Source organism: Zosterops lateralis (genome assembly GCF_965231275.1).
Source record: "Zosterops lateralis genome assembly, chromosome: 2".
In the NCBI taxonomy this organism is placed as follows: Eukaryota; Metazoa; Chordata; class Aves; order Passeriformes; family Zosteropidae; genus Zosterops; species Zosterops lateralis.
In genome coordinates this window covers 14,853,048-14,870,786 of record NC_139763.1, presented here as the reverse complement: position 1 = coordinate 14,870,786, position 17,739 = coordinate 14,853,048, and the positions used below count along the sequence as shown (strand labels likewise).

General features: G+C 40.5%; 1 protein-coding gene across 2 annotated transcripts in view; it reads left to right on the top strand.

Moving 5' to 3' along the window:
* The window catches only part of PHEX (phosphate regulating endopeptidase X-linked), a 104,191-nt gene extending 88,379 nt beyond the window's left edge, over nt 1–15,812 (top strand). For both annotated transcript variants that reach the window (XM_083855407.1, XM_083855408.1), the window contains 4 exons: nt 2,768–2,833; nt 2,947–3,051; nt 4,804–4,880; nt 8,070–15,812. In XM_083855407.1, coding sequence (XP_083711533.1) covers nt 2,768–2,833; nt 2,947–3,051; nt 4,804–4,880; nt 8,070–8,172 — 351 coding nt within the window. In that variant the 3' untranslated portion in view covers nt 8,173–15,812. The remainder of the gene's footprint in view (nt 1–2,767; nt 2,834–2,946; nt 3,052–4,803; nt 4,881–8,069) is intronic.
* Nucleotides 15,813–17,739: the final 1,927 nt, after the last annotated feature.

The window sequence follows — 17,739 nt, the reverse complement described above, 5'->3', positions numbered from 1 at the left end:
GGTTTGATTAGTCCAGTCAAATACCACTACCCACACTCTGGTGAAGGGTCAAATCAGAGGAAGAGGATGAAGCCACTCAGCAGGGCTGGTCTAATTATTGTGAGCATGTTAAATATCTTCTGAAGATGAAGTCTGTAATGAAAACTGAGCAGTCACTCTTTTAGGAAGAATATAATATCATGTTAAAGATCTCTTTAACAGTTCTGCCTTTTATTTATTGCAGCTATAAGATGGATGCATAAGCCCTACTTTATTTCAGATTCAACTCTTGCTATTTCTTCCATGTGTGCACACAGACCCTATTTGTATGTTTAATCAAGGGAATATGACAGCAGTAGCTCCTAGAAAAGGATTGAGAAAGAAAGTGCAAGAGAATTGTTTCTGTTTCATTGTCTATCAGAGATATGGGCTTCCCTGAAAATGTGTATATTCATATGTGTGTCCAAAATGAGGATGAAGAGGTTACATCCCAGACCTTCAGAAATGAATAGCTGAAACTCCAGTAATGTTGTCTGGGACAACATTTTAATCTTAGTTTCCAGGATAAAATTCATACTCCAGTCCTCACTCAATTCTATCACCTCTACCTACATTTTAGAAATACTAGGTACATCCTTGCCTTTTAAGAATACTGAGGCCCCATGAAATACTTATCAACAATTCTAACACTTTTCCCAGGCTTGTTTTGTGCTGATCTTAGAGGTAAAAAAAGCCATATTGTGTTCCAAACTGAAGCCCAGCAACTCAGACTTGAAATACTTCATAATAAGCTAATTTACAAATAAAAATTCTCAGGGTCATTCTGGAATATTTGTAGGACAAAAACTGTCATTACAAAAATGCCTCTCAAAGAAGATCATTAAAACCTTCCTCAAGGATGTAGCTGAGCCCTTCCCGTGCCTCTGCCACTGGCTTGGTCATCCTCTTTACCTTTTGCACTGTCCCTTGAGATGAGGTGGGTCTGAATTTTCTCCCACTGTAGATACTGGCTTTGAAGTCTGTGGATGGGCTTCCTAGAGAGATCCTCTTACCCAAAGTCTTGTCATCCCACTTCTTCTATATCCACAGGATAACCAAAAGCACTTTTTAGATGATAGAAGATTTTTCCAATTTTCTGCCATATTTTCTATCTTTTGTCTGAAGAGCTATGCAAGCAAAGACCTTTTTTATTATCATTTTGGCCCGTCATTTACATCAGTACTCTGCAGGTTTTTTTTACCCTTGTATGAATATTTTTCATGGATCAAGAAACCTATTTCTTCTTCTTCTTTCTCATCTGGTATACAATAAAAATGTCTTCAGAAAAGAAGCCTAATGAAAGAAAAAGTGGATATAGAAATTGCTTCAGAGTGCAATAATCACATAAAACCATCTCATCAAATATGGGGCTTATCATGGTCCCTGATCCCTGCCACAAACTTTCTGTGCAGAGTAGTCTCAAAAACCTGATCCAGAGATGTTTGAGATCAGCAGAAAGAATTCTTTCACTTTTTAGATGACCTGTGGCCATCTGTTAGGTTACTCTGATCTTATACTCTAAGTCAGTCTCCTTCACAAGCCCAATGCAAGTAAATTGTGTAAGCAGGAAGGCCAGGGGAAAAGGCAGCTGGTGTGCATGCCTGTTCCTGGTGTTCCAGCACCTTTTGTCCTAAAAGCTTCTCTCTCACCTCCATCTCCATCCTGCTGAGGGCAGGGGAGAGCTGGCAGGAAAGGGTTGCACTTTCCTCAGTGGCTCCCATTTTTCCCGTAACACTGTACCCAAGGCATCAAGTAAGATGTCCTGAAGTCCAATCTGGGTGCTCCTCTGTCTGAGTGTGGGGCTCTGCACAAGTACCTGGCCATTCCCTTGGTGTTTTTACATCTTCTTCTCAATTTTCACCTCTTTTGCCATCCTGAAACTGGGTCCTATTACCAACCCCACTGTACTGATCCCTGTGGCACAGGAGAGCTGATGGCTGCAGCCAGCATTGACCTTCAGAGCCCTGCTCAAAACTGTGCCCAATTATCTTGCTTATTTGAGGCAAGGAGAGAGGAAAAGCTCTTAATTACAAGTACAGTTGGTAACACGAGGACCTTAGTAGGCTGGGTGAGTAGAGATAATGCTACTCCAGCAGAAATTAGGATTTCTTTGTAATGATATTGTACTTGATGATGCCAGGAGACCAGTTCCCTCACAAAGTTTATATAGTGCAGTTTCCCATAATACATTCTTGTTGCCATTGCTCCTGCTCTTGGAATCAATACACAGGAGAAGCAACAGGAATCTCCTTTGCTGATATTTTTAGAGCTGAATATACTACCAATTTTGATTCTGTCTCGGACAGTTATTTTTAATTCTGCTTATTTATGTTATGACTTAGATGTTATTTTAGCATCCCAGTAGTATATTAAGAGTTATGTAGAGAAATAAATATAGCCTTTTGGATAAAAGTTTAAGAGGCTACTGGATCTCACATATCACCAGATATAAACAGTCCTTTGGGAAAATTACTGACACTCAGCTCAAAGATCAGGGACTGGATTCTTAAGTGCATTCTATCTACTATATTTTGTGCTACAAAGATCTATGACCAGAGCCAGGATAACTCATCACAGAAAATAGTTCAGTGGCAGTTTTCACATGGAAACCCAGTTTTCCTAACCAAAGTTGGTTGAAATTCACTGAGGTTGTTCTTGCCTTGTTTTACTTTCCCCCCTCTTTTTGAAGCTGATCAAGAAGGAAGTTCAGAAATGGGTCAAATGACTGATGTTCTTTCATTCTGCCAAGGTGAAAGGGAAGAGAACTTTGGCAGAAAACATTGCAGATAATGGAGGCTTGCGAGAAGCTTTCAGGGTAAGTAGATGAAAAATATCTGAAACATCGTATTATTAAAAAAAATAAGAGAAAAAAATAGCTGTGGTTATCTTCATGTTGCTGAAAGGCACTTAATATCTCTTTCTTATCAGGCATACAGGAAATGGATTACAGAGAAGAGAGGAGGAGAAGAAGAGCCTTTACTGCCAGGCCTTGACTTCACACATAACCAGCTTTTCTTTCTGAGTTATGCCCACGTGAGTAATACAAATGCGTTGCAAATCCCCATCTATTAACCTGAACAATATGCAGTGCAGAGATGAGCTTGCTTGGTTTCAACAATCTGCATCATCCAAACACAAACTTTTGAGAGTATAAGCAGAGACTTCTCCCACAATTATTATTTCTTTCTCTTCCCTTCTTTATCCTCAGCTACCCATGGTGCCAAACCTGCTGAAATTATTCTTGGTTTTGCACAGTTTTGTCACAACATTCTTTCTTCTTTTGACTTCCCTGCACTAAAAGGGTCTTCCTGCATGTATTGACTCCTCAGCCTCTTTCAATTTTACCTAACACCATTTGTTACTGTGTACACTGTTCAAGGACACTAAGTACCAGTGAAGAAAATCTTCATTTATTTTTTTTTCCCATCTGTACACTAAATATGCTGTAACAAAACTTTGGTAAGGGATGTGAGCTTTTTAGAAAAAACATAGAGTAAGGGAGAGGATCAGAAATTATTTATTTGGGTAAACAAATTGGGGCAAGCTCCCTACATAAGGGGTAAAAGGCTATAAAACTTTGCCACCTGTTGAAGGAATGAATCATCCCAAACTGAAGAAACAGGAACCAATGCAACCAGTACTGGCTGAAAGTAATTTCTCTGCTGAGAGTCAGTGTAGCAGGCTGTGGGCCTATGGCTGTTTCAGTTTGACTATATTGAACAAAGAAAATATTCCACTCTCATCGTTTATGCCAAATTAAGTCTCACCTTGTGTCAGTTTTTCTCCAAGAACATTTTGAAGCAATGGGGGACATCTGGGGGTCTTACAGGACCAGTGCAGGAATCATATGTCCAGTGGTTCATCACAGGGAGGACGCATGCACACTGAGAGCACTGTATGCAAGGTACCATCGAGCTCAGTCTATTTCCACAAAGCTCAAGACACTCGACAGACTTACTTAAAATGTCAGAACTGTGTTGAGCCAGACAAAATTGCACTGAAGTCCACTGAAATCCTATGGGAAATCTGGCTTAAAGGATTTTGTTGATAGGAACATTTAATGTAGAGACTTAGGTATGGTAGGGACAGTTTAAAGGAGATTTTTGATGCAATGGATACAGCATAAGAGGGGTTATTCAGTTGTACAAATATTCTATCTACCCGTTTTTTTTGTCAGTTATGACTGGGTTAAGTATCTTATCAGGAGCAGGAGACTGGGGACCACTGATGGAAATGTGGAAAATGTGTAATTTCAAAAGAAACTGGCATTCCAACATGACATAAATATGTCAGGTAATATAGCAGCAATTCTAGAGATGATAAGCATCATTATGTGTACCTTTTATACACATTGCATAGTTTCGAGACCAAGAAGTATGTTTGGTAATTATTAAGGTGTGAGATGCTGCATCACAAGCTGAAAGACAAGCTACCATTATAGAGAACTTAAAAAAAAAGAACTACTAAAGTGACTGTGATTAGATGATGGGAAAGAGCGTGTAGAGAAAAACAGTGGGTGGACACTGGGTCTATTAGGGGATTTGAAAAACAAGAGAATATACCAAGAGAAAACTGCAGGTTAGCAAAGGTGAAACAAAGTAGGAATTTATGGTGTCTTTCCATTTTATGCATTTTATAAGTAATAGGCATCTTAAGAACAGTGACATTACATTTTGCTTTACATAAAAAGTTATCCCAGATAATGTGCCTGTTTCTCTTTTTTTTTTTTTTTTTTTTTTTTTTTTTTTTTTCTTTTTTCTTTTTTCTTTTTTTTTATTTCATTAGGTAAGATGCAACTCCTTTAGACCAGAATCTGCGAGGGAGCAGATATATACTGGAGCTCACAGCCCTCCTCAGTTCAGGTAGTGCAAATGTGGTATTTCCTCAGTGTACACATAGAATCAATCACTGCAGAACAGAAGTGCAGAAATATAGCATTTTAAGAGGGGGTTAAGAGCAAACACAAAATTGGACTGTGCTCTTGGTTTAGATGGAAATTGAACTGGTTTTATTAGCTTATTTTTCACTATTACAAATGCTCTTCTGTAAAATTGAGGAGCTTGCATCTACCTTCAAAAGCATTTGAACCAGAACACATTCTGATCCCTGTGATGTCCTGTAATCATGGCTTGAGTACCTAAAATGCCTCATCTATCACTTTCTTTCCCTAAGCAATTCTAGTTTAGAAAACAGTGAATATAAGTAGGGTCCTTGATTTGATCTGTCTGAGTTCATTAAAAGCTCCTAATTCTCGACCTTGAATTACATTGACAATGCAAAGCAAAACGTGCCCTGTGAGTTCAGTTCAAACTCTTCCATTGGCCTTGAAGTGACACTTTGCTTGGAGGAGCTGTGGCTGTCCAGCCATAGCAGAGGGAGTCTGTCCTTGCCAAAGGGCCTCCCACAGGCTCCTCCAGCCACAGACACTCATGAACTCCCTGCCATGGGAAGGGGGGAAGTTTTAGAGACTACATAGGAATTAGGAAGTCGGAGCTTATTTTTCTGCTTCTTCACCAAGGACATATTGGTTTTGTTGGGATTCATGTTGGTTGCATTTACTTAACTAAGAGTTCTGTGTTTACCCTTGGTCAAGTACTGCATTACTTCTTTATTTGGACAAAGGATGTTATCTCCACAACAAAATTCACACAATACAGTGGATTATCTGCCTTCTAGAGAATCCTGACACTTTCTTTTGACTAAAAGAGTGTTATACCAGCTAGTGAGGGTAAAAGTAGTGCATATGCAAATCTCTGTGCCTTTTAACATTAAAAATACATCATGATGATGAGGATAGGAGCATTAGGCTGACCTTTGGCCTACAAGGATATTCTTTTCATAATTCCTACCCTTGTTAAGATTTTGGTAAAGTAGCCATCTGTTCTCTTTTAAAATCCTCAGGTTTATTTACCTATAGATGTATTTATATTCTGAATTGTTACATAGATACATTCCCATGAGACGGTGATATACATGGAACTCTAAGGATAGAGTATTAGGAAAACTCCTGAAGGCCTCAGGCTATTAAAGAAAATTCTAGAGAAGTTTAGATTAATTTGAGATCTAGAAAATATAGACAAAACTTTTTCTTAGTTTTCGTGTGAGATACTGAGAACTGGCTCCTGTTTCAGAACTGAAGAAAAGCACTGGTGCTTGGCTTCTCTTGCAAATCATATCAGCTGGGCTAACAAATTATCTATTTCTCCCAACTTGCTTTCATTTATGTCCCAAGACCATTATAAGCATAACTGTAACACAGCCAGCTCCAACACCGACAGCTCTTTCTGTCCAAAAATCTCAAAGAGCCCTTTTAAAAGTAATTATGAAAGGTAACAGTAAAAATTATAGAAACGACAACACATGTCTTGAGCATAGGTGTGTGCATCCAAACTATTCACACCAGGTTTTTTTTCACAGTCAAAAAGGAAATGGCATTTTAGAAGTTAATGTATATATAAAAATAATCTCTTGGCAGGTAATAAATTTAAATTACTTAGACTCTGCAAGTACATCTTTCTATTGATTACCAAGGGAGGCCAGCGTGACCTGCTCAAGGAAAGGTGTCTCTACTATAATTCAATGGGATGAAATCCAGACATTTCACTCTGATTTCAGTTAATGTATGGCAATATCAAACCATGGGTAAAAAAGTGGCTTGCATGCACACATAAAGATTTTTCCACCGGATAAATTCTGGGTTTATTTGTTTCTAATTGGCAGATTTTCAGTATTAGCATGTGTCTTTGCTATTTTTGAATGCCAATTTCAGATTGAAATCTCTGGCATGGCAGGCAGAACTCTCACCGACATCAGCAGCAGTTCTGCATGACCAGCTCTTGCTGTTCCAGTCCCTGAATATGTATCTGCAATTTTTTTACAGTAAAGCTGCATATCTTATTTGAAGCCTAACCTAATTTGGTAATCTTCTCGACAAAACTGACCTTTTGGTATTTTTGTGCCAGATGACTGCAAATTTTCTTACTCACATAAAGTCTAATCAATGTAATAAGAATATTTTCTTCCATGCTGAGCTACACTGAGAAGCTGATTGTCTGCAATATAGAAAAATGCCTCCCCACTGCATAACAAAGGAAAGGTATACAGTTACACAGTGAATACTTTTCTGCTTTTAACTCAGAAAACTCTTTAGTACTATTTGATGTTTCAGGTTAGTAAATCCCAAGATGGTTAAAAGCATAGGAAAAAGCAGCAGACAACACAACAATCTAGCAAAGGTAAAATAATAGTTTCTGACTGCATCAAATAAGGCAGACATGGAAGCAGGAGCCAAGGATGACTGCATGCAAAGACTAAGCACTTCCCCTATGCCTGAAGGTGCCAGTCTGGAATACAGATACATTGTCCAGCTTGTGTCAGGCAGGGATGTGCCACTCTTTCTGTATCACACTACCTGTGGTAGAAGCAAGAGAGCTTGGGAGCTGGTCAGGGCAGAAGGAATAGAAAATATAATTCCAAAATATCCGAGGAGTTGAGATGCTCACAGGTGGAAGGCTGAGCTGCCCAACAAGAGGCTGTAATTGCCCCCTGAGCCTGCAAAGTCCCAGGACCCAGTGTGTGAGGGTGTGTGTGGGTGGACAGAGAGTGTGAGGAGAATCTGGAGCCACATGAAACCACTGCCAACACAATCCCAGTGTGTACTTACATCCTCCTGCCCACTGCACTGCAGCTGTCTGGCAGGGCTGGAAGAAGGATTCCACCCTGCACAGCTACTGCTGATCTCCCAGCTGTGCTGCCAGGAGTTACATCAAGGGTTACCTTAGAAAATTGTTCTAAAGGACACAGTATCACAAAATGCATTTGTTTTTTATCGAGTTTCTAGCAAAGAAAGATGTTTCTCAAAGCATGAAACAATATTTGCTTTATATTAACTTTAACTGGGAGCCCTTCTCCTGGACCTTTTGGTTTTATTTGTGGAAAAAATTATATAAAAGCCTGAAAATTCAGCCTGAAGGTGAAAACACTGAAACACTTGCAGACCTGTAGTGTTTGACACAAGGCAAGCTGCATGTCAATCACTTTTCTCTTTGCAGGGTAATTGGAGCCATGAGCAACTTTGAGGAGTTCCGTAAAGCTTTCAACTGCGCGGCGAACACGACGATGAACCGCGGGGCAGAGTCCTGCCGCCTCTGGTAGCTTCTGGTCCCTCCCAGCTCTTCTGCCAGCAGCAGGCTGCAATGTGAACTGCTCAAACCCATTGCCAGACTTTCAGAAGGATGGTCTGAAATCTGGAGAGGAGTTATTACTTCAAATGCATCTTCCTTGTCCATGCCGATGGTCTGCATGGATCTGATCAGTCACTATTTAGAGCGTAGAAACATTCCAAATAGAAGAGCTTTTCTTTAAGTGTAATAATAAAAACTAACTCCTTTTAACCATAAAACTACTCTGGGTCATCTGCAGTTGCACTGCTGTTGATGCATAACTGCCATTATCAATTCTAATTCCTGATTTATAGTTGAGCAAGACGTAAATGCTAAAATCCAGTTTTAATCTATTGCTCTGCGGGGGTTCTATGCAGAATGCTCCCACACAAAATTTATTCTTTCTGGATGAAGAAATTCATGACCTGCTATAAAGCCAGCTCCGATCTGCTGCGTGATACTGCATTTTCATAACTTAAGCTGTCACAGCCCAGCATGCCATAAATGATGTTGCATGATGTAAAGACACAAGACTTTATATGAGTTCAGTTTAATATGTCAGATTAGTGCCTCTGGTTTTGGAACAGTTTCAAGCTGAGAAAGTACCTCATGGTATCCATCTGTAGGACTAAATCATAAAGGATACTTGTCAGATCGTGGCCTCTTCTAATTTTAGAACAGTTTATGATAAAAATCAATGTATGGTGAAAATCAGAGGCTCTCAGAGGGGATTCCCAGCACCACAATACTCATAAATATTGCAGTATTTACCCTGGATTACACTGTAGGCAGTTTTTTCCCCGGGGATGGTTTTTACCTTGTGTTGAAGATAGTTTAGTCTACATTTATTTTTTTCAGCCAGAAATACTATACCAGTTTTAAATGATGGATTTTATACTATCTGGGTTTTACATGGTGTTGTAAGTATTGTGCATGTTTGCCCTCATGTGCTGGATGGGGCAGGATGAGTTGTGATTTTAAGGTAAGAGTCTGTGACAGAAAAACAGTATACCCGCATCATTTGACTTGTCTGGATAAAAAGAGCAATTTAGGAGTAGAGGACTTAGAAAACATTAAAAATACAGACCAGTTGAGTTTTCAATTTGATTTTTAAGAATATTAATGATAAGATATTTTATTACAGCAGAAAAAAATTAACACATAACTATTATGGTGGGGGGTGGGATGGGAGGTGAGGCAGGATGCACACACAGGTCTTTTTTTCCTAACAGAAAGGTACCTATATAAGTGGTATATATTTATACCTTCTGCATTATTTCATTTTTTACATGGTGGAATTTTTTCAAAAGGAGTTTCTTTAGACTGATTTAATTACTGCGAATCCATATTGGTCTCTCTGTGTATATACATATATACAAAATATAATTTTTATATGCTTTATTTTATCAGTATAGAAATGTTTGTAAGATAAACTTTTTTTACAAGGATTGGTCAAATACTGTTGGATAAAGAACTTGGCTGGACAGTCACATCCAGAGGCTGATGGTCAATGGCTCAGAGTCCTAATGGACTTCAGTGACAAGTGGTGCCCCTCAAGGGTCCATACTGGCACAAGAGCCATTTAATATCTTCATTAATGACATAGATAAAGGGATCAGAGCACCCTCAGCAAGTTTGCAGATGACACCATAAATAAACCCACAGCAAGTCTGCAGATGACACCAAGCTGAGGGGTGTGGTTGCCATGCCTGAAAGATGGGATGGGATCCAAGGGGACTTGGATGAGGGGAATTGACCCTTGGGAATCTCATGAGGTTTAACAAGACCAAGTGTAGGGAGCTGCACCCAGGACTGGGAAACTTCTTATATCAACAAACTGGGGAGGAACAGATCCAAAGTAGCCCTGCCTAGGAGGCCTTGGGAGTGTTGGTGGGTGAGAGGCTGGACATGACCCAGCAAGAGGCATTTGCAGCCCAAAAAAACCAACAGTGTCCTGGGCTGCATCCAAAGTACTGAGGGCAACAGGTGAAGGGAAGGAAGAAGAGGCCACCAAGATGATTAGAGGGATGGAGCACCCCTCCTATGAGGAAAGGTTGTAAGAATTTGGATTGGTCAGCCTGGAGAAGGGAAGGCTTCGGTGTGACCTAAATTTCAGCCTTCAGTACATGAAGGGAGTCTACAAGAAAGATGGAGAAGAACTTTTCACAAGGGCATGTAGTGACAGGACAAAAGGGAATGGCTGTAAACTGAGATTAGTTTTGGATTAGATGCTAGGAGGAAGTTCTTTGTTGTGAACATACTGAGGCACAGGAACAGAAATGCTCAAGGCCATGTTGGATGGGGCTCTGAACCACCTGGTGGAAGTGCAAGGAGGCATCCTCACTCATGGCAGGGGATTGGAATTAGATGATCCTTAAAGCCCCTTACAACTCAAATCATTCTGTGATTCTAATTCTATGAATGTCCAAGAGTCATGGTGGAGGAAGGTTTACTGAAGCTAATGAATTGAAACAAATTGGGTTATTTTCCTGTGTGCCTTTAGAAAGGAGGAGGACATAAAGGAAGCATAATTTATGGAGAATGACGGGATCTCATACTACCTTCCAGGAAGCAGACATTCCTGTCCTCAAGGCTGTGTTGCCACTTTTGCAAAACAAAATATTGTAATTTGGGACCAGAACGTTCTTTAATCAATTTTTCCCTGAAAAAGTTAAAGTTTTCTTAAGAAGAAAGAGTTTTCTCCTCCTTCATGCCATCTCAGTTCCTGAGTTCCATGGATTACAGATTATCATTTGAATTGCCACTACTAAATTTTTTTCCTGGAGGTATTTTTCACATAAATAGAGGTGGTAGTATTTTCATAGAGCTTTTCCTCAAACAAGCAGGTATGAGTCTTTAGCAAAGGGATACTGTTTACTGGGTAATGGAAAAGTTCCTTAGCAAATAATGTATGTACAGTCTTCATTTCTGTGCTCATATGAGCACTGACATGATTTGATGTTGGCTGCCTTGGGTCAACAGCACAAAGTTCAGGGTTGATATCCTGGCTCAATTAAAGGTAGTACCAATCTGGTTGTTCTCAGAAAAATAAGGACATCAACTCAGGCACTTATCTGAATTTTCTAAATTACTGGAATATACAAAGACGATTTCACAACAGTCAACTTTGGGTTTTCTAATTTTATCTCTCAAATCAGAGATGCATTTGCAAGAACTCCTTTCTCATGGTTATTTTCCAGTGGGACAGATTCTGTCATTTCGTGATTTATGAAGTTGTTTCTCTGTACTGGATAGGATTTTTTTCTAAAATGTCTGATGTTTATTGCCTTAAATGTCACTCTTCCTGCTCCTTGTTAGGCTCAGGTCTTTCATGTTTAATACCAGGGATTTCTGCACGATGGTGTGCATATTTTCAATGGCACAGGAACAACTGCAAACTCTTTCATCCTTGCTGGGGCATCTCCTGCAGCAGGCAGGGGACAGGATCTGGGCTGGGGGAGGAGTAGGAAGCTGGGTGTTTTGGGGGCAATGCAACAGGAGAGAGGGAGAGAGGAAGAGAGGCCACGACCAGATTTTGTACCCTGATTTTGGCAGCTGAGAGGGTACACACTGCCAGGGGGATGCCAGAAATCCTTGTTGCTGACTGGTACATTCATCAGTAATATCCTAATTCAGGAAACTCTTGCTGTTGACTCAGGTTCTCAGTGTGTGGGGTTTAGGTCTTGCCTCTGTCCACACAAGAACCCTTGCCTGCCTCACCTACTGCTTTTTTACCTCAAACCAAAGAGTTGATTGTGCAATCAACAGTTCACTTTGGATAAGCTGCTGAGGTATCATTTGGAAAGCAAAGCAGAAGTAATTAAAAAAGTTCTTAAAACTTTTGTCATCAAAGACAGCCAAGACATTAGTGATGGTTTGTGAGGGCTCTGTCCATTGCTTCTGTTTTATCAGACCACCTGGCTGTGCTTTGGTTTTGTATTGTGCCTCCTGGGTCTGTGCCAGCAGTGCCTTCCTGTGTTGCTCTCAGCTTCACTTATTGTATCCATGCAAACAAATCCTTCACCATATGTATCCTTTTCCCAGATGCTTAAAATTGTTATTTTGCTTGATTTTCAGTAACATTATGAAGTGTTTCTTCCTGTCGGCTCAGTAATCTACTTCTTTTTCAGTGACCAGGAGGGGAAAGGTCACCTATGAATGAAACATTGAAACATTTTTACCTTTGTAAATCTGAGGAGAGATTTTTCTACTGTGTAGAGATAAAGAAACAGCTTTTACTCCTCTCATGTCTCCTTCTTCAGGTCCTAGAAATACAGAAACCTATTCTATTCTAGTTAATCTAGTATCTTTTTTTTTTTTTTTTTTTTTAAATCCTGAGATGCTAGTTTGTACACTGTGAATATTCCTGAATTGTGGAAGACTTAGCTCTCTGAAAAGGCAGCTGTGCTATTCACCTGTGTAAACTGCTTAGGTAAATAAATGATGTCCAAGCTGGGTCTGGATGCTGAAGGACCAAAAAATTCAGCTGAATTCTAAAACTCTGCCTCATGCCCTGTGCAGGGGTACTTCACTATTCTTTAGGCAAGATAACTATCATGTCACTAATTGGTTGAATAATTTATAAAATAATCAGGTGGGTCTGCATATAACTTTTCATTGAGTATTATTCAATCACAGGCTTGGAAGTATATCTCATAATAATGCTATATATATATATATACACACATTTATCTGTCAGTGAAATGTTAAAAGCCTGACAACTCAGGAGGCAGAACTATAGTGATTTAAAAGGCTGTTTGTGTTTAAATCTTTTTTACCTGATTTTTATTTACTGGTCAGTCTATTGTACATTTGAGGTTTTCTACTTGCATAGTACATTGATTGACTGTTTTAAAGATATATATGTGGTCTTAATGAGATGTAATAAAGAGCATAATGACATGGCCCCAGGTTCTCAAGACTACTTTTACTGCTTGACAGGCTAAGAAGCACCCCCTCTCTCACAGAGTTGTGTAGGCACAGTCAGCCAGAGTATAGGCTGCACTTGCCCTCCTTACCCTGCTGGAGGCAATTGAAATTAACATCTGGTGAGCTGTTGTGGATGAGGGCTGGATGCTGTAAAAGCTACAGAGGGGCAGAGAGCAGAGCAACCAAAAAGCCACTGAAAGAGAGTGAGAAAAGATGTCTGCCTGCCAGCCCCCCTCTTCCTCAAGTCCATGCCTCTCTCAGCTTTTCAACTGCTCTTAAGCAGTTTCCAGAGGAGTTTTTGATAGGATAGTCCTTGTGCCATGCCTGAGTTTGAACTTCAGCTCAGCAAACAATGCACTTCATGAGTGTGACTGAGGACTTGTCCAAGGGCTCTTTGGGAACAGGGGCTATTCTGGGGCTTTATACATCACCAGCTGGGCTTTTCTGGGCTAAATGCTCCATTTCCTGGGCTCTGCCCTGACCGATTTTCCTGACACAGCTTAGGTGGCCATAAGCAGTGATACTGGCCCACTTCAAGGCAGCACCATGCCAGTGAGCATTAAGGAGCAAGTTCTGCTGGCGGGGGCAATGGGTGGTGTTGGTCTTGCTGAATCTTTTGGATGATGCTCTGTGGTGATGCAGCCCCTTGCAGGCCACTCTCCTCACAGCTCTGCGGTTTGGGGTGGCAGGGTGTCTTCAAATACCTGTATCAGTTCTGTCTCCTACTTCACAGTGCAGCCTTACAAAATTTCTAAGGGCAGAAGCAAAAGTTCCTGTGCAGGAAGATGAATTAACAAATCAAAGGTTGTGGTCAGACTGTGAAACCAGCCTCAGCCCAAGAGACATCTTAGGCTTAATTCTCATGGGTTTATCAGCACCTTGGAAAGATGCTTTAACAATGTCTATAGAACACCCTGAGGAATTCGGGGTTTAACTGCTGCAGCAAGAGCCTGCTTCACTAATCAGACAATTTAATCCCATTTGCAGTGTAATATATATTAATAAAAAAGAAAAGAAATTAAAGATACCCGAGGGATTCTTCAGCACAGCATTATATTTTATTAAATATAACATCAAAGTTGGAAGTTACTGAGAATCAAGATAATGTGTTACACTAAATTGTGATCAAAGAAAGAGATATAATGATATAATTTTAATAATTCCTAAGCACCAAAGCTGGAACACTTTTATGTATGAGGTTAGACCCATACACAGCTGCATATATTAACTGTGGTTGTGAACTGAGATGCACATTATAATACATGTCTCTAAAAATTTTATCACATCCATATCTACCATCCAAACGGGTAAAAAAAGCTTGGGGAAAGGCTTCAAAAGGGATCTTAAACTTTTTCTACCAAAAAGTTTACCAAAGTTTATTTAGCATACCAGTGCTGCTGTGAGCAATGACCAGTTCAGTTGTTTTATATGGAGGATGCATAGTCCTCTTCTGAAATGTGAGTAGCAGATATTTAAGTATAGAAATATAAAAAAATATGATGTCACATCCTCTTGACACTAAGAGAATATTTGGGTAGAACCAGGAAAAAAATTACATTCTCAAATACAACAATTAGGGAAACAAACATGTGAGTTTATGTCATGCTATGCAATAAGAAATAAAAAGCTATTGTAGGATATGAAATTGCCAGACTGGGTCAGGGGAATGGTTTACAACTTGACAGATTATTTCTGCTGGGAGAAAAACCTGAGTGCAGGAGACCTGGTGCCTTTGTAACTTCCTGGGGGATGTGTGTTACAGCTCAGTCCTTTGGTGGGGATCACAGTGCTGTGCCTTCTGAGAGTTCACCTCAATCAGCCCTGGGGCATGAGGGGATATTTGCTTTCTCTTGGGTGTCTAGAGTATCCAAAAAGGCTGCAATTCTGCCACTGATTTCTAGTTTAATATATTTTTTTTGTTCTTTTCCCCAAGGAACATGTCATATGAATCAGCCACTCTCTATGTCATGGCATTTGCTATGTATAAAGAGGTGCTTTTGTAGGTCTGTGCTGCAAAACAATGCAGTGCTTCTGCATCTCAAAAACATCTGTGTGTTTTGTGAAATAGGCCTGCTCTTCATCAGACAACACATGTGCTTTCATGTCATACTGCTAGAATGGGTCTTGGGTGGTTTGCCCTGGAGAGAAGAGAGCAAAATGGGAGTAACATCTGGATGACAAGGAGAAATTAGAAACTCTTTAGTGTTGTAAATCAGTAAAAGATTTTACAAAACATTAGTACAATCACTGCTATAAATGATTTTATATATATGTGGGCACTGTGCAGGAAGTCTGTAAGTCTGTGCTACGTGAGTGTATATAAAAATGTCAGAAACGTGAATTATTTTTTTAAAAATTGCGTCTCAGGGTAAAACTCTGACCTCAGTGAGTTCATTGAGTGATTAATGTCTATGGGGCCAGCATTTTACTCCATCTGGATAATAGCACATAAACTTTACTGATTTAAAACTATTTGGGACACGTTTTTTTTTCTAGACCGAAAGAAATTTCTAGCCTCTGGTATTTTCAGAATCTGCTGTGTCCTCAGTCATTTGTGTAGGACTTACTCTATTTGCTCTTGTTTAGCAGATTTTCATATTTTCATATTTTTAAACATTTCGAGAGTGACTTTATCACTGTTTCAGAATTGCAAAGTAGCTGTTTCAACTTGCCCTTTCCAGATATGGTTCTATTAATCATTAAAATAAACTTGATATGTTCCATTGAACTAAGTGTAGGCTTATTTATGACACTGAGGCCATAAATATTTTTGTCTCCATAAATGTTTTTTTGTCTCTCCTAAATGTCTTGGTCTCCATGATGTGGCAGAAAAGTTTTGTGTTCCTGGAGTGACAGGGGGAGCTGTTGGTGCCTGTGGCAAGGTCAGTGTTCTTGGGCTGCAGGGTGGCTGGGGAGGAGATGGGTGGCTCACGGTGGACACATGAAGCTGCTCAGCAAGAAAAAGTCTGCTTGTCTGTGTAACTTGCATTAAAATGGCACAGCCTGACAAAACAAACTAATCTATTGTCCTGACCAAGAAATTAAAGTACATTTCTTGGACAAATCAAAAAGGTTGGAAGACTTGAGCCATCATGCTGACTGAGGCCAGTAATAAAAGCATCTTGCTTGTGAAAACTCCAGTGATGTTGCAGCCCTGCAGAACTGCCTCTGCCTGCAGCTTCTGCAGTGTCTTTCCCTTTGTTTTGAGATTACTCAAATTGCTGGATGGTTGAGCAAGGAACAGAACTCACCACTATGGGGAGTGCAGCACAGAAGGAGGGCTTGGAAGGAAACAGGGCACCCCACTGCTGCCCAGAGAGGAATCATAGAATCCTGTAGGCTGCAAAAGATGGTTAACCTGCACTGTCAAGTCCACCAGTAAACCATGCTCCTAAATGGTACATCCACACGTCTTTTAAATACCTCCAGTGATGGTGACTCAACCCCTTCCCTGAGGAGTCGCCACTGGCTCCACCACCAGCTCCCACCACAGCAGTGGGGACAATGCACCCTTTTACAGTGTCAGGTATAGCCCCATTCAGTTAAACCTCCTGCCTCCTTAGGGAAGCCTACTGTGAAAACCCTTGTGGAATGGGGAGGAGGAAGGGACTTGGCCCAGAGAGGTCTGTTAAAGCCCTGGGCACACCTTGGTTTGTGTAAACACTGGAAGAGTGGTAGGACAGGTGTGTCCCCAGCTGCCAGGGTTCCTGCATTCCTGCAGGGCTCCTGCCAGGGTTCATGCCCTCCCCTCCCTCCCTCCCTCCCTCCCATACATGGGTGCAAATGCCCGTGTGTGCTGTGTGTACACACAGTGAGTGAATGTGTGAGGTGTGCTCTGCACACCAGCCTCTCCTTATTCCTGCTCTCTCCTACAGCCAGGCAATTCACCACCAAGCTGGAGTGGGAAGCAAGCAGGGTGCCCCCTTCCCAAGTCACCCCAGATGAGCTAATTCCCTGGAAGGCATGGCTTGCAGCAGCTGTGTGGCAGCACAAACTCATCCCAGCCTCAGACAGTGGAAAGGTGTCAGGTCATTTTAGAGACAAGATAGGAACATTTCTCCTCCTAGCCTGGGTTGAGGTAAAATGTCATGGTCTGACTTCAGCTTAATAATTATTTTAGCTCTTCAGTGTATGACAGAAGGGCAAAATATGGAACCTTCCTTTAGTGAACAATTTCATTCTTTCAGCTGGGTTTTCCTTTGTTCTGCCTCAGTTCAGTGACAGCCGGCAGCTCAAACCTGCCTGCACAGAAGTCCTTGCACAAACAACATGTGTTGAGGCAATCATTGTGGCTGTATTCAGCATGCTTATTCAGCCTTCTTTTAATAAATCCAGTAACAGACTTTCAGAGGCAATGAAGGGAAAGGAATAATTTGGAAACAAAGCTGTTGAAAACAATACAATCCACACGCAGTTGAGGAGAATGTGATTTTAGAGGTCTGTGCAGCTGTTTAATTTCTTTAGAGGATTTTCATCAACATGATTACACAGGGAAGCAAAGGGATTTTAAAAACAGTATGTTTATAATCAGTCAGTAGAGAAAAGAAAGAGGTGTTTTCCCTTTCTTGTATCACTCACTTTTGTTTTCTCCCTTTCATGTGATATTACAAGTAAAAATCTCTTATTAGCT